This window comes from Propithecus coquereli, unplaced genomic scaffold (genome assembly GCF_000956105.1).
Source record: "Propithecus coquereli isolate 6110/MARCELLA unplaced genomic scaffold, Pcoq_1.0 Scaffold3, whole genome shotgun sequence".
NCBI lineage: Eukaryota > Metazoa > Chordata > Mammalia > Primates > Indriidae > Propithecus > Propithecus coquereli.
This window is the reverse complement of record NW_012148618.1, coordinates 3,837,388-3,856,278: the sequence shown is the minus strand read 5'-3', so window position 1 is coordinate 3,856,278 and position 18,891 is coordinate 3,837,388. Positions and strand designations below refer to the sequence as shown.

General features: G+C 35.0%; 2 protein-coding genes across 2 annotated transcripts; both read right to left on the bottom strand.

Annotated features, from left to right (window-relative positions):
- Positions 1-7,946: 7,946 nt before the first annotated feature.
- Positions 7,947-8,858, bottom strand: LOC105814371 (olfactory receptor 4K3-like). Its single transcript, XM_012649306.1, has one exon. It carries the CDS (start codon positions 8,856-8,858, stop codon positions 7,947-7,949), a length of 912 nt encoding a protein of 303 aa, XP_012504760.1.
- Positions 8,859-17,167: 8,309 nt separating this feature from the next.
- Positions 17,168-18,103, bottom strand: LOC105814209 (olfactory receptor 4F15-like). The gene has a single exon (XM_012649109.1). The coding sequence runs from the start codon at positions 18,101-18,103 to the stop codon at positions 17,168-17,170; it is 936 nt and encodes a 311-aa protein (XP_012504563.1).
- Between the last annotated feature and the right edge of the window lie 788 nt (positions 18,104-18,891).

The following is an 18,891-nucleotide window of genomic DNA, read 5'->3' as shown; positions in this document are numbered from 1 at the left end:
GCAGTGATACCCAATAGAGAATTTTTGCTAATATCCAGATTCATGGTGTTTTTTTCTTTTCTTTTCTTTTCTTTCCCCCTAAGAATACTGGTCCTCAACTGCTGGTTTAATTAGCTTCTCTGCAATCTGGGACATGGTATATAAAATACACATGAATTAATTTTTAAAATTTGAGGTTAAGAAGTCCTTTCTGAGTTCACCCTAAATTTAGAAAGTAGGTTCCATTTTTTATATTAATTCCTGAACAGAATGATTAAACCTATTATTGCTGTGGGATTGGGGAATCAGTGTTTCTCAGTCTCAGCTGATGGGAATGTGAAATGCGTAATCACTCCAGAGGGCAAAAGAGTAATAGAAGTAAAAAATCTTTTACCTGTGACAGAGTAATCCTATTTCATGGAATAAATTGTAAAGAAATAAACAGGCAAATAGAAGAAAATATATTTGTAAAGTTATTTTATATTAATTATGAGTATTACTTATGATTATAAGTAGAAACAAATGAACTATTCAAAAATAAGAGACTGATTGGTTAGGTAAATGGATAAATTAATACAGTGTAGACTTTAAATGGTTATTAAGTTTGTATTGATTAGCATGGAAAGAATATCAATAAATCAAGGAAATAGGGTATAAATCTTTTTATTTTGGGGGAACCGAATAGCATTTTGCATGAGTAAATATTTGAGATTTACTCAAAATTTATATAGGTAGTGCGATTTAAAATAATTTTATGCTAATTTCTTCTGCCTCAATTTGATTTACTCTATTTTTAGAAGTACCATTTATTGTTTTTCAAATTTAAAAACAAGATATTTCAAAACTGATGGAGGGAAAAGGAAAATTTATATAGCAGCAACTTCTAAAACACAGCATAATGCAATGTGTAACAGCACAGACATAGGAGGCAACTGTTTGCATCCTCAGATCCTCCATTTACTACTGTGTGTTCTAGGGTGAGTTGCTGAACTGTCTGGTGCCTGCATTTCTTCATCTGTAAAAGACAGATACTAAGAATCACCACCTCATATGGTTGTTTTGAGGATTAAATGAGTTGAAAAAAGAAAAAAATCAAAAAATGATCTGGCATATGGTAAATGCTAAATAAGTGTTACCTATTATGATAATTTTGATGATATTCAGATTGGGAACAATGATCGAATTTCTCTGGTAAAAATAAAGCTAGTATACTGTTTCCTTTTGTGTCAATAGAATGGGATAACCAATGCACAGACATTACTTTTTATCTTTACGATCCTAGTCATCAGAGAGAAAGGAGATGGAAGATTTAAAATACTTCACATACCACTTTCTCAAAAATACTAGTGCTTTTAAATAATATTTTGTGGTCATCTTGTAACACAATTTTAACTTTAAGAATAAAACCAGAAGGATATTATTAATAAAAATAAGTGAAAATTTTTCAATTAATTGAGCTAACAAAGTAAAATGGAGACAGAAAAAGAAATATATTGTGGGGAGCAAACAAAAGGGAGGATAATTATGCAAACTGAGGCTGGAGAATGAAAGAGTGGGTATCCTACCTACCTGTGCAGGTACAAGTTTCATCCTTAGCAGCTTCAAAGGATAAGAAACACAGAGAAATTTACTCCTTTTTAGATTTATTATTACATCTCAAGACTCTTAGTTATAAATAGCTCTTATCTTTGGGAATGAAACCAATTAGCAGGACTGGGAATAATGACCAGTATTCACTCCTTTATTTGCTTTCTATAGAAACTAGGTTTTTGATGCACATTGCTTTTCCCAAGGGTAAGTATCATGAAATGCAAAAAAGAGTAACAAGAAAATTGAAAAATTTCATGTGATGAGCAGTAATTATGTGGATCTAATATTTTCTCAAATTTGAGATTTTAGATGTTCATTGAATCATTGGAAGTTACCAAAATCACTGGTTCTATCTGTTTTGAATCAATGTCAGGTTAAAGACTAACTGCCACTATGTAACTACTCATTCCACTTAGAAGTTTGAGAAATAATGAATTGATATTTGAAAAATATGGAAGTGCCAAGAATAGAGCAAATATAAACTCGAAAATTTTACTTGGAGTTTTTTTTTTGATATAAATTTACAGGGTACAAGTGCAGCTTTGCTACATGCATAGATGGCATAGTGGCAAAGTCAGGGCTTTTAGGGTGTTCATCACCTGAATAACGCACATTGTACCCATTAAGTAATTTCTCATCATCCATCCCCCTCCCATTCCCTCACCCTTCTTGTCTCCATTGTCTAGCATTATTCCACACTCTACATACACATGTACACATTATTTAGCTCTCACTTATGAGTGAGAACATGTGATATTTGTCTTTCTGTGTCTACTTGTTTCACTTAAGATAATGGCCTACAGTTCCATCCATGTTGCTGTGAAAGACATGATTTCATGTCTTCTTATGGCTGAATAGTATTCCATTGTGTGTGTATCACATTTTCTTTGTCAAATCATCTGTTCATGAATATTTAGGTTGATTCCATATCTTTGCTATTGTAAATAGTGCTGTGATAAATACAATTATTTCTTTTCCTTTGGGTACATACCAAGTAGAGGGATTATTGAATTGAGTGGTACTTTTATTTTTAATTCTTTGAGAAATATCCATGCTGTTTTCCATATAGGTTGTAATAATTTACATTTTCATCAACAGTGAATTAGCATTCACCTTTATCTGCATTCTTGCCAACATCTGTTATTTTTGACATGTTAATAATAGCCATTCCGACTGGGATAAGATGATACCTCATTATAGTTTTAATTTGCATTTCTCTGATGATTAGTGATGGTGACCATTTTTTTAAATTTCAGAATATTACAGGGGTACAAATGCTTTGATTACATATATTACCTTTGTACTGCCCAAGTCAGAGCTACAAGTGTGCCCATCCCCCAGACAGTGCAAACTGCTCTCATTAGGTGTGAATTTATCCATTCATCCTCCTTTCCCCTCCCACCTGCCCAACACCTGATGAATGTTACTTCCGTATGTGCACATAAGTGTTGATCAATTAGTACCAATTTAATGGTGAGTACATGTGGTGCTTATTTTTCCATTCTTGTGTTACTTCACTTCGAAGAATGGGCTCCAGCTCCATACAGGATAATATAATAGGTATTAGTTCACCATTTTTTATGGCTGAGTAGTACTTCACGGTATACATATACCACATTTTATTAATCTACTCTACTCAACTGATAAAGGACTAATAACTAGAATCTATATAGAACTCAGGAAAATCAACAAGGAAAAATCAAAAAGCCCCATTATAAAGTGGGCAAAGGAGATAAACAGAAACTTTTCAAAAGAAGGCAGACTAATGGCCAACAAACATGAAAAAATGCTCAGCATCTCTAATCATCAGGGAAATGCAAATCAAAACCACAATGAGCTATCACTTAACTCCAGAGAGATTGGCTTTTATCAAAAAGTCCCCAAATAACAAATGTTGGCATGGATATGGAGAGATAGGAACGCTCATACACTGCTGGTGGGACTGCAAACTAGTATAAGCTCTGTGAAAAGTAATATGGAGATACCTCAAAGAGCTACAAGTAGAACTACCATTTGAACTGGCAATCCCATTACTGGGTATCTACCCAAAAGAACAAAAGACATTCTATAAAAAAGACATCTAGCAGCACAATTCACAATTGCAAAGATGTGGAAACAACCCAAGTGCCCATCAATACATGAGTGGGTTAATAAAATGTGGTATATGTATACCACGGAGTTTTACTCAGCCACAAAAAAAAAATGATGATATAGCACCTCTTGTATTATCCTGGATAGAGCTGGAACCCATTCTACTAAGTGAAGTATCCCAAGAATGGAAAAACAAGCACCACATGTACTCATCATGAAATTGGTTTTAACTGATCAACGCCTAAGTGCACATATAGTAATAACATTCATTGGGTGTTGGGCAGATGGGAGGGGATAGAAGGGGATGGGTATATATACACCTAATGGGTGCAGTGCGCACCATCTGGGGGATGGACATGCTTGAAGCTCTGACTTGGGTGGGGCAAAGGCAATATATGTAACCTAAACATTTGTACCCCCATAATATGTTGAAATAAAAAAATTAAAAATAAAAAAATGGGACTTGATTAAATTTAAAAGCTTATGCATAGCCAAAGAAATAATCAACTGAGCAAATAGACAACCTACTGAATGGGAGAAAAGATTCACAAGCTATATATCTGATAAAGGGCTAATAACCATAATCTACAAAGAACTCAAGCAAATCAGCAAGAAATATCAAACAGCCCCATCAAAAAGTAGGCAAAAAAAAAAAGTGGGCAAAAGACATCAACAGAAGCTTTTCAAAAGATAGACAAATAGCCAATAAACATATGAAAAAATGCTCAGTGTCACTAATCATCAGGGAAATACAAATTAAAACCACAATGAGATATGATATCATCTTACCGCTGTTAGAGTGGCTTTTATTAAAAGTTCAAAAACATTAGATGCTGGCATGGATGCAGAGAGAAAGGAACACATACACTGTTGGTGGGATACCAAATTAGTACAACCTTTATGGAAAACAGTATGGAGATATCTGAGAACTAAAAGTAGACTTACCATTTGATCCAGCAATCCCACTACTGAGTATTTACCCAAAAGAAAAGAAGTCATTTTACCAAAAAGGCAACCGCACTCAAATGTTTATTGCAGCACAATTCACAATTGCAAAGATGTGGAATCAACACAAGTACCTATGAATTCATGAGTGGATTAACAAAATGTGGTATATATATTCCATGGAATACTACTCAGCCATGAAGAAGGATGACTTAATGCCTTTTGTAGCAATTTGGATGGAACTAGAGACCATTATCGTAAGTGAAGTATCTAAAGAATAGAAAAACAAATACAACATGTACTACCTATTAAATTGGAACTAACCAATGAGCACACACGTGCATAGAAGGAAGTAAAACTCAACGGAAATCAAGCGGTAGGAATGGAGGAGTAGGGGAGGGGCAATAACCTACGTAATGAGTACAATAAACACTATCTGGGTGATGGGCACACTTATAACCATGACTCAAGCTTTATAAAAGTGATCCAAGTAACCAAAAACATTGGTACCCCTATAATACTTTGAAAAAAATGAAAGAAATTGGGATTATTGAAATTTAGTGATTTAGAAAAGGGGCCTATGGAGCTGAAATTCAGACCTCTTGGAGAGAGTGTATCTTGGCTATTGGTGTTTTTTTGTTTGTTTGTTTTTTAATCAGAGGAGAAGCACCATAGATCTGCAACCCAGAAATTTGAAGATAGGGTGCCAGTATGCTGGTGCTGTTATTTTTAAGGGGGTACTGAGGATAGTCCTAAAACTGTTAGAAAAACTATATCCTGGATTAAGCTCTTGCCATAGGAACAAGCTATTACTGTAGGTGCTGGCACAGCAAGCAGGGGAAACGCCCATAAAAAGCAAACAGGAAGGAGTAAGTCCCTTCTTCCTCTAACCTTCCAGTTTCTCTGGAGCACGCCCTATTATCAGAGCTAAAATGGAATCCCATAGGAAACAGGAATCTGGTTTCCAGAGTGCTAGCATCAGAAAGCTGACTAAAGAAGAGTGAGTTTTGAGTTGAGAGATAATAATAATTGGGACAGCAAATGTTTTAATTGCAAGTTTTATTTATTTAATAGATATGGGACCATCAAGATGTTCTTGCTTTATTAACTAGATTTTTGGTAGTAATTTTCCCATTTCATGTTTAATAAATATTAATAAAATTAAGGAAATTAATTTTTAAAATTAATTGGTGTAAAGTTGTATATAATGTCTTGGAATATTTTTAAAGACTGTAGCATCTGTAGAGTGATCTCTTTTTTTATTCCTGGCTTTTTGGTTATTTATGTCTTTTTGCTTTCCTTCTTGGTTTGTTTTGCTAATGTATTATCAGTTTTGTTGATCTTTTGAATTATATCAACTTTGGTTTTGCTGATTTTTTAATTATAAAATTCAAAAATTAAATTTTTGCTCAAGTATTAAGAATACTTCCTTCTACTTTCTTTAGGTCAATTTTCTTGAGATGGATACTTAGGTAATTAATATGCATCTTTTCTTTTAAAAAAATCTATGCATATATAATAATGCCCCTGTAAGCATGACTGTAGCTGTACTCCGTATTTTCTATGTTTATTGTATTTTTATTAGCATTCAGTTAAAAATGTTTTTTTAAAATTTTGATTGTAATTTTTTGAAACATGAATTACTTAGAAGTTAACTGTGTTGAACTACTGATGAGTTAAATAAAACTCCTATGCTTAGAAACCATATGGACAGTAGGACCTCATTTTTTAATCTCTAAGAACGAATTACATAATCTAGCAAGGAGTCAATTAAAATGCCCTGTTCTTATATTCTGTTCATAAGGAGGAGAGAAAGGAAACTGCATGTAGGCTTCAAATCACTCACGAAGTGATGGTGACACCTATCACTAAAAAGTTATGTCAGTGAGCACCAGTGAGATAATTTCATTTCTAAAATATTCTAATAAGTCACCATATGTTCCCATATAGGTCTGTAGGCAAGAATGAGTGATGCTTCTACGATCATATGGTTTGGGGAAATCATGACTACAATTACTTATATATCTTTGTTAGATCAGTTATGTTATCATCATGAACTCTATAATTTATTGGCACAGAGATAATGATTGGTTTGTTACTATTGACTTGTTAGGCATAGAGATGAGAACCAAGAAATTATGACTTTTCCCTGTATAGAAATTAAGATATTATAAAGATGTATAAATACAATTGTATACATAAAATGACATACATCATCCAAGGGTATAAAATATGCAACATTATACAAGCTAGTCTATTTTAAAAGATTATATTATGTTGACATAACTGACATTGCCCATTCTAACTCTATTACTAATACAAACTATACATTTTTCTTTTCTCTATATTTTACTACATATGTATTAAATGTATTTTATATGTGTGTGTGTGTGTGTGTATACATACACATGTATTTTTGGAGATGGAGTGTCAGGTGAGGGCATCCTTAGAAAACAGAAATGTGTTAGGTACATAGCCTAGAACCACATTGCTTATCTGAACTTTGCAGGGAATAAATGTGTATTTGTACTGTGTTGTTTTTTTAATGGTTTCTCCTTGGCTTTCTTCTCATCAGTCCAAATTTCTTTTGCTTTGAAGCAATGCCTCCTTCACCTTCCCCATACTCACAGTGCCTTATCCTATTTCTTCATGTAAGGTAAAACTGTAATCATAAAAATCATTTATTAACTGAGATAATCAGTTATTCTCCCTATGTGTTTAAGAAAAAAATTCAAGGGAAACTCTATGTTATATCAGTAATTAAGACTTGAAAAATTAAAGGGATTACATTGCAGAGGACAGGGCAATAGTATTATCATTCGATCCATTTATCATTTTGTTTTCTAAGTAGATGTAGACCACTGAAATATCTTTAGTATACTATCTAGCTAAGTTAGAATTAGAATGGATATGTCATATATTTTTAGAAATAGGAATAATGATAACTAACTCAAAGTGATTTTGTAGTAATACACAATCCAAGTAAAATGCTTTGTACAGTGTTGAGAATACAGGTAGTGTTTAATAAATAGTGGCGATTATTTGTAGTTACCATTGTCATTATTGTTATCATCTAGTAATTTTTGAACATATACATAGGCATATTTATGCAGAATTATTATTCTCTCTAAGTGGTAAGAATCTAAGTGTTGGATTTTTGAGCTTATTTTCATAATGAAGAAAATATAAACCATACATCTAGGGCTACTCATAACTTACAGATATGAATAAGTAATATTCTCAGTTCAGTTTACAGGTCAAAAATGTGGCCACACTGGGGTGCACACAGTGGATTTTTTGATTTCATGTGCTGTCTAACAATTATTCCTTGAGTCCATATGCTAGTTTATCAGCCTCTTCATGGCATTTCTAATCTCCTGATTTCTCAGCGTATAAATGGCTGGATTCAGGAGAGGTGTGATTACTGTGTAAAACACAGCAAGAAACTTGTCCACCCAAGTGATGCTGAGTGGCCACAGATAGATGAAGATGCAGGGTCCAAAGAAAAGCACCACTACTGTGATGTGGGAAGTACAGGTAGAGAGTGCTTTCGATGCTCCATCTTTAGAGTGAAGGCGGACAGTTAATAGGATATAAGTGTAGGAGATCATCAAGAGAATGAAGCAAGCTGTTGCCAAAACCCCACTGTCAGCATTTATCACTGTTCCCAAAGTATGAGTATCCATGCAGGCTAGTTTGATCACCAAAGGGATATCACAGAAAAAGCTGTCCACTACTTTGGGTCCACAGAAGGGCAGATCCAAAATCATTGCCAGTTGACTCATGGCATGCAGAAAGCCAATGATCCATGATATTAAAACTAGCCAGACGCACTTTTGTCTGTTCATGATGCTGGAGTAATGGAGTGGCTTGCAGATGGCCACGTAACGGTCATAGGCCATTGTCACGAGAAGCACCATCTCACCCCCTCCAAAGAAATGAACACAAAGGATCTGACTCATGCAGCCCCCAAAGGAAATGGTCTTATTATCCTTTAGAAAGTCTGTGGTCAGTTTAGGAGTAGTTACTGAGGAAAGGCAGAAATCAACAAATGAGAGGTTGGCTAAGAGAAAGTACATGGGGGAATGGAGACGGTGGTCATTGATGATTAATAGCACGACAAGGAGGTTACCCACAACAGTCATCAGGTAAAGTATAGAAAATGGCAAGAAGAGGAGTGTCTGGAGCTTCCTTGAATTACAAAGTCCCTGAAAAATAAACTCAGACACAGCAGACTGGTTTGCTTCTTCCATTTAGTACAATATGTTCTAAGGGGACTCAAAGAAAAAGAGATGAACTGAGAACTTCTAGAATAGAAAGAAAAACTTAATGTCAGGTACTAGTGAGTAGATAAATATGTCTCATGTACAAAATTGAAATTTTAGCATTTTACTAAACTCAACATTGAAAACAAATGTTTCTTGAATTTGGATCTATGTACAGCCTGTGGCTAACAAGGGGAGCTAAGTGTAGAAGGGTAGGTCAAAAATTTGACCTTTAGAATTACAATTCTTAGGGCTATCAAAAATGGATTATCTGATTAAAAATGTCAGAAGCAAATGTTTTTCATAAACAATTTCTTCAAGCCTTGAATCTACCTCTCCTCCAGGGAATCAGAAAGACCTATCTTTAGTGCATAGCTGTAAAGTATATTAAGAGGCTTTTTATTTTACCAGGGTAAATCCAGGGCAATAATGTAATACTACATTTCTGATAAAAACACATGGTTCTCAGAAATAAATCTATTGCTAAGTGGAATGTATGAATAGACTGAATTGAACCAAAACTGATTATAAACATGGGAAAAACTATTCATTAAATGACTTAAGAAAGGATGTTTATATTCCAAAAGAGACCCCAGATGCTGACTACACATTTCTAGCTTTACATAGTTCCCTGCATTTTGAATTTCCTGTGAGAAGTTATTTCCACAAAATCGTATATTCCATGACCTGAGCAATGCCATTTATTATCATACGTGGACTTGCCCTTGACTCTCACTAGTAAGACAGATTTCTTTTTTGAGACTAGCTTAAATGATAGATATTTGAAAGCTACTTTTAGTCATGACTGTCTTTCATGGGAGAAAATATAAATTATAAGTTCATTTGTGTTTAAATTATTCATCTATATTATTTAAATTTACCTCCGTGGAAATATTTATATTTTCCTAAGCCAGAAAACCAAATCCTTTTTTTTATTTCTTTCTCCTTCTCTCCCTCTCCCTTCTTCCTTCATTCTATCCTTCCTTTCTCCCTCCCTTCCTTCCTTTCCCCTTTCTTTCTTTCCTCTTTTCTTCCTTTCTGTCTTCCTTTGTCTTTCTTTATCTCCCTTTCTCTTTTTATACTTTACCCATTTCAGGCCAAAAACTGGAAGATTAAAAGTTGGCTAATTAGCACATAGTAGGTACCAGGTCTGTGTGAAGTACTTTACAAACATTATATTTTATTAATTACGGCATCTATTTACATTCTGCAGATTTGAAAGATTGATTTTCCCAAGTCATGCAGCTAAAAGTGGCAAAGCTTCTAGAATACGGACTGAGGGCTGTCTGACTTCAAAGCCTCCAATATAACTTCCCTATGAGAAATTGCTCCTGAGAGGAATCTTGAGTTTGAGGAGACTAAGAAAATTACTAAGATTTGTGAAATAAGACATTTTGTCTTATAAAGAGATAATCTGGATATGAGTTTAAATGGCCCATTACAACAAGAAAAGAAGTTTATGTTTTATTAAAAACATTTCAATGTCATTGTTTGTCTTCAGATTGGAATGTACTTAACCTTAATGACTAAGTTTTTTACATTTACTACTTGATCAAGTGGTAGAAACATCCAAATCCAAATAAATTTAGAAAATATTAAGGTAAATTGAATGGGTTGGAAAAATGATTCTTTCCAAATCTTGGCATCTGGGAACTTCTAAGACTGTAGAAGAATAGTGCTTTTTGTTAGTGTGTGAGACTCTAAGGTAGGAGTCCCAGGGATTAGTTGGGAGAGAAAATCTAAAATATTTTTAGTAAGTATATCAACTAAATAACACATTTAGAGCTCTAAGATCAATATGTATGTATGGAAAAATGCTATATAAAAAATTATTCTAAAATTAGTGGTAGGATGAAAGTGAAAGTTCAAAAATCAAGTAGGTTGTAATATACTTACCCTACAGGAATCACCTGGGAAACCACATTCTTCTTGGTGGATAACACTTACTCTAAATTCTATCTTAACTCTGAAATGAAGTCCAATTTGTTTTCTGCAGTGACCAATGTTGGTGACAAAGTATGTATTTCAGTGTGGCACGTATATACTGTAATGAGCAGTCTCTGGGATGGAAACTTTCCAGCTCTGTGTTTCAGATAGAGCCAAGAGTTTGGAAACAATTTTGCTTTCATGCTCCTCAGGGATCCTTAGCTTCCAACTTTTCCTAAATTTGAAGACATCATGTAACATTACATCCTTTTCAATGTTAGGTTCAAGTTAGACCAGTTAAATACAACTAAAAATGTAAGATGAGAAAGTGTAAACAAAGGATAAAAAGTGTTAGCCAGGATGTGGAGAAATTGGAACCCTTGTACATTGTTGGTGGCAATGTAAAATGGTGCAGCAGCTATGAAAACAGTGTGGAGGTTCCTCAAAAAACTAAAAACAGAACTACCCTATGATTTAGTAATCCCACCACTGGGTATCTATCCAAAGAAATGAAATTAGTATGTCAAAGAGATATCTGAACTTCCATGTTCATTGCAGAATTATTCACAATAGTCAATATATTGAAACTTCCTAAGTGTCCATGGACAGATAACTCAATAAAAAAAAAGTGGTATATACATACAATAGAGTATCATTCCACCTTAAAAAAGAAGGAAATTCTGTCATTTGCAATGACACAGATGAACTTTAATGGCATTGTACTAAGTGAAATAAACCAATTAGTAAAACAAATACTGCATGATTCCACTTATGTGAGGTATCTAAGACAGTCAAGCTCATAGAAATAGAGAATATAATAGTGATTTCCAAGGGCTGGGGGAGAAGGGGATTGGGAGGCATTCAATGTGTATAAAAATTTAATCGAATAAGGTCTAGAGACCTACTGCACAACATAGTGCCTATAGTTAACAATATGGTATTGTATACTTCAAAATCTGTTAAGAAGGCTGATTTCATGTTAAGTGTTTCTACAAAAAACAAAACCAAAAAACCAAAGAATGAAAATAAACCTCCTAAACCCAAAAAACCGCACACAAAAACAAACAAAAACAAAGAGATGCAAGGAACCTTTGGGAGGTGTTGGATATGTATATTACCTTGATTGTGGTGATGATATGATAGGTGTTTACATATATCCAAACTCATCAAATTGTACATTTTAAATATGTACAGTTATTGTATATCAATTATAACTGAATAAAGTTGTTAAAAACAAAATGGTTCTATTATTCTGTTTGTTAGGAGGATATAACACTCTTCTATTTAGTCTGTATCTACCATGTCATAAAATTGAACTAAGATGTTCGTCCCAGCAAAAGTTAGATTTGTTATGTAGGTGGGCAGGTGACAGTCAGCTTATCATGGGCATGTTGCAGCTGTGCTCATGATTTAAGGGCCTACTTGAACTTTGGCTTCCTATGACTCAGAGGAATGATTAGGTTTCATCATTCTAAGGGCTTCCTTGAGCAGAGTTCTGAAAATGAACAGTTTGAGCATAAAAACATATTTTGAACATTTCTCTAAGTGAAGAAAAGATAGTTTCTAATTCATACTTTATTAAAGAGATAATATATTAATACAGCATAATTTAATAAGATTCAAATAATTCATTAGATACATTTGGAGCAAATAATGAAGGCCCTTTCATCTCTCCTTCCCACTCTTATCTACTCTTGGATTGTAACAACTACCAAGCTTGAGCTACTTCTCTCTATTTCCTCCCCCTCCCTGCCTCTGGTAACAACAATTCTACTCTGTCTCTATTTACTTATTCAGCTTTTTTTCCCCCCAATATTCCACATATAAGTGAGTTCATACAGTATTTTTCATTCTGTGTTTGACTTATTTCATTTAGCATAATGTCCTCCAGGTTCATCCCTGTTGTCACAAATGGTGGTATATACTTCTTTCATAAGGCTGAATATTACTCCAGTGTGTGTGTGTGTGTGTGTGTGTGTGTGTGTGTGTGTGGTGTGTCTATATATATATCCATATATCTATATACATATCATTTCTTTATCCATTCATCCACTGGTGAACACTTAGGTTGTTCCCATATCATGGCTATTATGAATAATGTTGCAATGAACGTGGGAGTATAGGAGTGCAGATACCTCTACAAGGTGCTGATTTCATTTCTTTGGGTATACATACAACAGAGGAATTGCTGAATCATATGGTAGTTCTATTTTTAATTTTTTGATAATCAATACTATTATCCATAATAGCAATTATCCATAATTGCTGTACTAATTTACATTTCCACCAGTATTATAAAAGGGTTCTCTTTTCTCTACATCCTTGCCAACACTCTTTATCTCTCCTTATGGATAATAGAAATCCTAACATGTATGAGGTGATATGCCCTTGTGGTTTTGATTTGCATTTCCAGAATCATACATACAGTATGTTACCTTTCGAATCTGGCCTTCTTCACTCTGTACTTGAGATTCATCAATGTTGTTGCATGTATCAGTAGATTCTTTTTATTGCTAAGTAATATTACATTATATGGATGAACCACTCTATATTTATCCACTCTCTACCTTAGGATATTAGGGTTGTGTCCAATTTTTATTGATTAAAAATAAAACAGTGTGAACATTCATGCACTTACATTACATAAGTTTTTATTTCACTTGGGCAAATACCTAAGAGTGAATTTGCTTGGTCAAATGGTTTATTGCATATTTAATGATATAAGTCTTCCTTAAGTCTTTCAAAAAGATGAAATGAATGGCCAATATCCATATAAAAAAGTCTATAAGCATATTTATCATTAGCGTTGGTGCAAGTTGTTTAAAAGTTTTCTCTCTATCATACTGTGTAAAACCAGAATTATTCTGCCTTAAACAGGGCCTTCAGGTGGCAAAGTTTGGAACATGAGAGTGGAATTTGAAAATTTCAGAAGTTCTAATTTTGGATGACCTAGTTTTCTCTAGTGAAGTCAAAAGAATTTATCGAACATTTTCATAGTGCATAGCCTATTCACAACTGGACGCATCAGATGAAAGAGATCCTGAGTGTTGTGGATTATACCAAAGCCCATGCCTGCTTTGTCGCGGCCCGGATTGCAGAACGGGGGATGGACACAGAAAGAAACACACAGACACACACAAGACATACAAGACTGAAGTAGTCAGTTCTACCAGTCGCTTTATTATATAGTTTTTCTATGTCCGGCAGCTACTTCCTGGCACGTGACTACCTTGGGTGTCTTGAGGAAACACATTTTAGACGATTGCTTAAGGGAAGCAGGCGTTTGCATCTTAACTTCTTGCAGCTTAACTTCTTTATCTCATTACCGTATGCAGGACAATGAGATGCCCTGGCTTGTTTGCAAGACCCCAGGCGCTTGGTTATCTATCATAAAGCTATCTGTCATGAGGAATAGTTCTGTTTGTCCAACAGGCCGTGTGCGGACCTGTTGACCTCTGGCGCCAAGGAGAGTACGCCCAGTTTCGCTGACTGTGGGCTTAAGCCAATTTGCCCAGGGACGGCCCCTACATGCTTTCTCACCCTCGCTACTTTCCTTGAAAGCTATTACTAGTATTTTGTGTTGATTTATATATCAGGGTATTAATAAAACTATAAAACTCAATTAATATTATTAGGCAGAAAAGGAATATCATGGCAAATACCTTTAATAAGAATAAGATGTTCAAGTGGGAAAGCTAATATTGAGGTTCTAAGTGTTAATTTTTATCATCAAATACTTCAAGGCAGAATACTCACTAAAGAGGGAGTAAAAATATGAATGTAAATATACCTCACATGCCAGGAGTTTCTCCTCATGTCATCTGACCTAATTTTCACAAGAACTCCATAAAATAAATCTTACAGGTGACAGGTTGTATCTCTGTGAATGTAATTTGTTGGAAGTCACAGAGCCAGAAAGCAGCACGACTGAAGCCCACATCTAAGGTCCTCTGACTCTTACTTCCGTGGTGCCATTCTGACTCTGTTAAATTCTAAAGGCTTAGTTTCCATGGCAAATAACTGATTGTCATAGCATTTTGGAAATTTCCTTCCATATGGTTCATTCAGATTCTTCCTCACACAAATTGTTAATCAACAATACTGTTACTAATCAATTTCTTATTCAGAAATATCTATTAAATACCATTATATATTTCTGCCCATAGCCATCCCTTAATATGGAAGAACTATGGATTTTGATACAAGAACGGGGCTTCCTGAATCTTGATACCTAGGGAGCTCTGGGACTGTATAGAAGGCATCCCACTTGGTGCTGGAATGTCCTTTGCTCTAGAGAGTCCAGAAGTCAGTCCCAGGAATTAGCTGAAAACAAAACCCCTCAAGGTCTCTGGAAGATTTATAAGACTTTCAGAAAATCCCAGTGATTATATACAGAAAATTGATATTAAATGTCTCTGAAATTTGGTTTAAATGTGAAGAAGAAAGGGAAGTAAGAGAGATGTTAAGAAATTAGTACAGCATATAAGATTTATCTCAGTTTGGAATCATCATTATCCGTGATCTCATGGATAAAACTGATTCAAATTCCAACTACATTTCAAAACAGTTAGAACCCAATGAAACAAGCAATACAATTTTTGTTCGGATGTTGTTGCTAAGATCATTATCCTTAGTGTGGAACATATTTACTGTGGAGAATAGCTTCGGGGGTGAGCAAGTCTAGAGCTCTGTGTTGTGAGTAGTCAATGTTTATGGACAGATTATCTACGCCCTGTTTTGTGGAAACTCTTAGTTTTTGAATTTGCATAAATTGAGCATCATCTGATAGGGAGCCTTTTCTCAAATTCAGAAGCAAAGATATAAAATGAATCAATTACAATGATTCTAGAAATGGAAGTAGAGTAGAATTTTAAAATATACTTCTGTTGATTTGATTTTGTGGGGGTGAAACAATCTTAATTTATTTTGATCTATAGCTATAGTTATTTTTTAATTTTAATTTTTATTTTATTTATTTTTTTTAATTTTTTTAAAATTTTTTGAGACAGAGTCTTGCTCTGCCACCCAGACTAGAATGCAGTGGTGTCATCATAACTCACTGCAACCTCGAACTCCTGGGCTCAAGCAATCTTCCTGCCTCAGTCCCCCAAGTAGCTGGAAGTACAGGTGTGTGCCACGATTGCAGGCTAATTTTTTCTACTCTTAGTAGAGACGGGGGTCTCACTGTTGCTCAGGCTGGTCTTGAACTCCGAGGCTGAAGTGATCCTCCCACCTTGGCCTCCCAGAGTGCTAGGATTACAGGCACGAGCCATCACACCCGGCCTATAGCTACACTTTCTGTATTGGAGCTAAGATGTTCGTTCCTCTTGCGACAGAGGTCATATGACTTGTGTTGGTGGAAGGTGATGGCCAGCTGTGATAGCTGAAACCCCAGGCTGGTCACTGACTTGCTGAACCAGTGGCTGAGTGGCCACCTTGAACTACTATTTTTGTGAGACTTGTTAAAAGCAGAGAAATAGAGAAATATTTTAGGTGACAGAATTCTCTATGCTCACTTACCAGTTAATATTATGTAAATTAAGAGCAAAAAAAGTGTAATTTACACTTCTCTAGGTAACATAGCAATATTAGGTGGCTGTCCTTTACTTTTATTGGTGATGGTTCTTTACTGTAAGCACCCAAAAGTCTACCTGATAGCTTATTTCTGGCTTCCTAAAGTGCACACAGAATATTTTATGAGACAGACTGGACATGTCAAGAATTAATACATTCCTTAAAAATTATGAAGTACTCCAGATACCTTGCCCTTAAATTGACACAATTCTAAATCACAGAGTCTATATAGTCTATTAGAGGGCCACAGTAGGCTTGCATCCCAGGTATGTTTCTCAACACAAGCATCCTTCCCTTCTCAGTATTACTTCCTCATTGATGATTCCAAAAAATTAGCTTTGAAGTAAACTACCTTCATTTAAAGTTTGTCTTTTAATCTTCTTCTGAGGGAACCCAAGCTAAGTAATTAAGTAGAGCTCCTAGTCCTACGTATATAACCAATCATTCTATATGATGATTCCTGACATTCACCAAAGCAAGTTTTCAGCTTATTTGCAAACCTTATGAGAAGCATAAGTGATGCCATTATATCCTTTCTTATGGTCAAATGACCACAAGTTAAATTATAAAAAATTATTTATAGATATTGCTGAAGTCTGCTCAAATAACCGATATCATTGTGGATTCACATTTCCCATAGTAGTAAAAGCAATGAATAAATGCACTATAGGAGTAGAAGACATATGCTAAGTAGGCAGATGGTATGTCCAGTTAGTCATCCTAAATGGCAAATATTTAAGAGGAGATGTTCAACACATAGGTGGATGTACAGTTTTAGAGCTCCAATACAGATCTGGTCAGCAAAGTCCGTTATAATGTCCACATTTGCTCAATCTTTGTATTGCAATCTTTATATCTTTGTTCCTTAATGTATAGATGACAGGATTCAAGGCAGGGGTGACAGCAAAGTCAGCAATGAACAGATATTTGTCAATTGATGATGTGGGGAAAGGCCACACATAGAGAAACATGCATGGGGTGAAAAAAAGAACAACCACGGTTATGTGAGCTGACAAAGTGACAAAGGCCTTGGATAAGTCTCCTGAAGAACGTTTCCAGACAGTGACCAGAATGAAGATATAGGAAAGGATGAGCAGAAAGAAGGTGCCCATGCTCATAAACCCACTGTTGGCAGCAACAACGAACTCAAACTTGGCTCCCTCTGTGCATGCAAGTTTTATGATCCTGGGAAAGTCACAATAAAAGCTGTCTACTTTGTTAGGGCCACAAAAAGGCAAGTTTATAACAAAAGCAAATTGAGACATAGCATGGATCAATCCAGTTACCCAGCCCGTGACTACAAATGAAACACATCTTTTAGGACTCATGATGTTCAAGTAGTGGAGAGGCTTACAGATTGCCGTGTACCTGTCAAATGCCATGGCTATGAGCAACACCATCTCCACCCCTCCCATGATGTGGATGAAGCATATCTGAGTCATACAACCTTGAAAAGAAATTATTTTGTATTCATTTGAAAGGTCTGAGATCATCTTGGGGATTGTGGTAGAGGAAACCCACACATCATTGAAGGACAGGTTGGCCAGCAGGAAGTACATAGGGGACTGTAGGTGAGAATCAGCAATTACCAAAAACACAATGAAGAGATTTCCCAGGATGATCCCTAAATACAGTAAGGAGAATATCAACATGAGAAAAATTTTTGTTCCTTGAGAAGTAGACAGTCCCAGCAACACAAACTCAGAAACCAAGGAGTCATTTAGTCTATCCATTGGTGTGGGCAGAAGAGCTGATTTCAAACCACCTGAGGATAGAAAACGATGAGTCAGAATGCGTGGTACTGAAGTGTATTCCCCATTCATCCCACAAGTTTGCTCTGTGGGTTGCATATTTGAGAGTTAGAAATCATTAAATTAGATAAGAAAAAATAAAGGAAACAGAAGAACTATGGTGATCAGGAGAGTGATTCTACAACAGAGAAAGAAAATTATAACTATATTAGGTAGAGGCAAGTGGGGTTACTTCCCTTCATAATCCATTATGACACTTTTTATTTTGTTTTATTTTGCCTCCCAAGGATTTCTAGACATTTTCCTTGGCCACTTACATAGGTGTTGTTCCACCATAATAATCTCGGGTAACAGAAATTACTCACCATTAATGCTCTCACAGTAGGCTGAAAATTCTCCTTAGGAGAATTTCTTATTTCACTGGTGAAATAGAGATTTTTAGCCAAAAACTGTTCAACATGTTTCACCTTATTTCACCTATGTGTATGTTTGGTTTTTGTTTGTATAATTTACTATGGAGATCGGGTGCACAGACTGAGGTTATTCATAATGTTTAGGTCATGGCATGTTATTATTATAGTGAATGCATGGACTTCAATATTCAATAAATTATGGACAAAACAAAATACCTGTTAGCAAGTAAAAATGCTATTTAAATAATGATAATATTAATAGATAATACTTATGTTCTTCCGTGGAGAGCTTTGTTCTAAGCATACTATCTATTTTAAATCTCATAAAATTCAATATATAAATACTGTTTTATTAGA

Coding starts and splice junctions, on each gene's coding strand:
- LOC105814371 (XM_012649306.1), bottom strand. CDS start 8,858: ATGGAAGAAGCAAACCAGTCTGCTGTGTCTGAGTTTATTTTTCAGGGA.
- LOC105814209 (XM_012649109.1), bottom strand. CDS start 18,103: ATGGATAGACTAAATGACTCCTTGGTTTCTGAGTTTGTGTTGCTGGGA.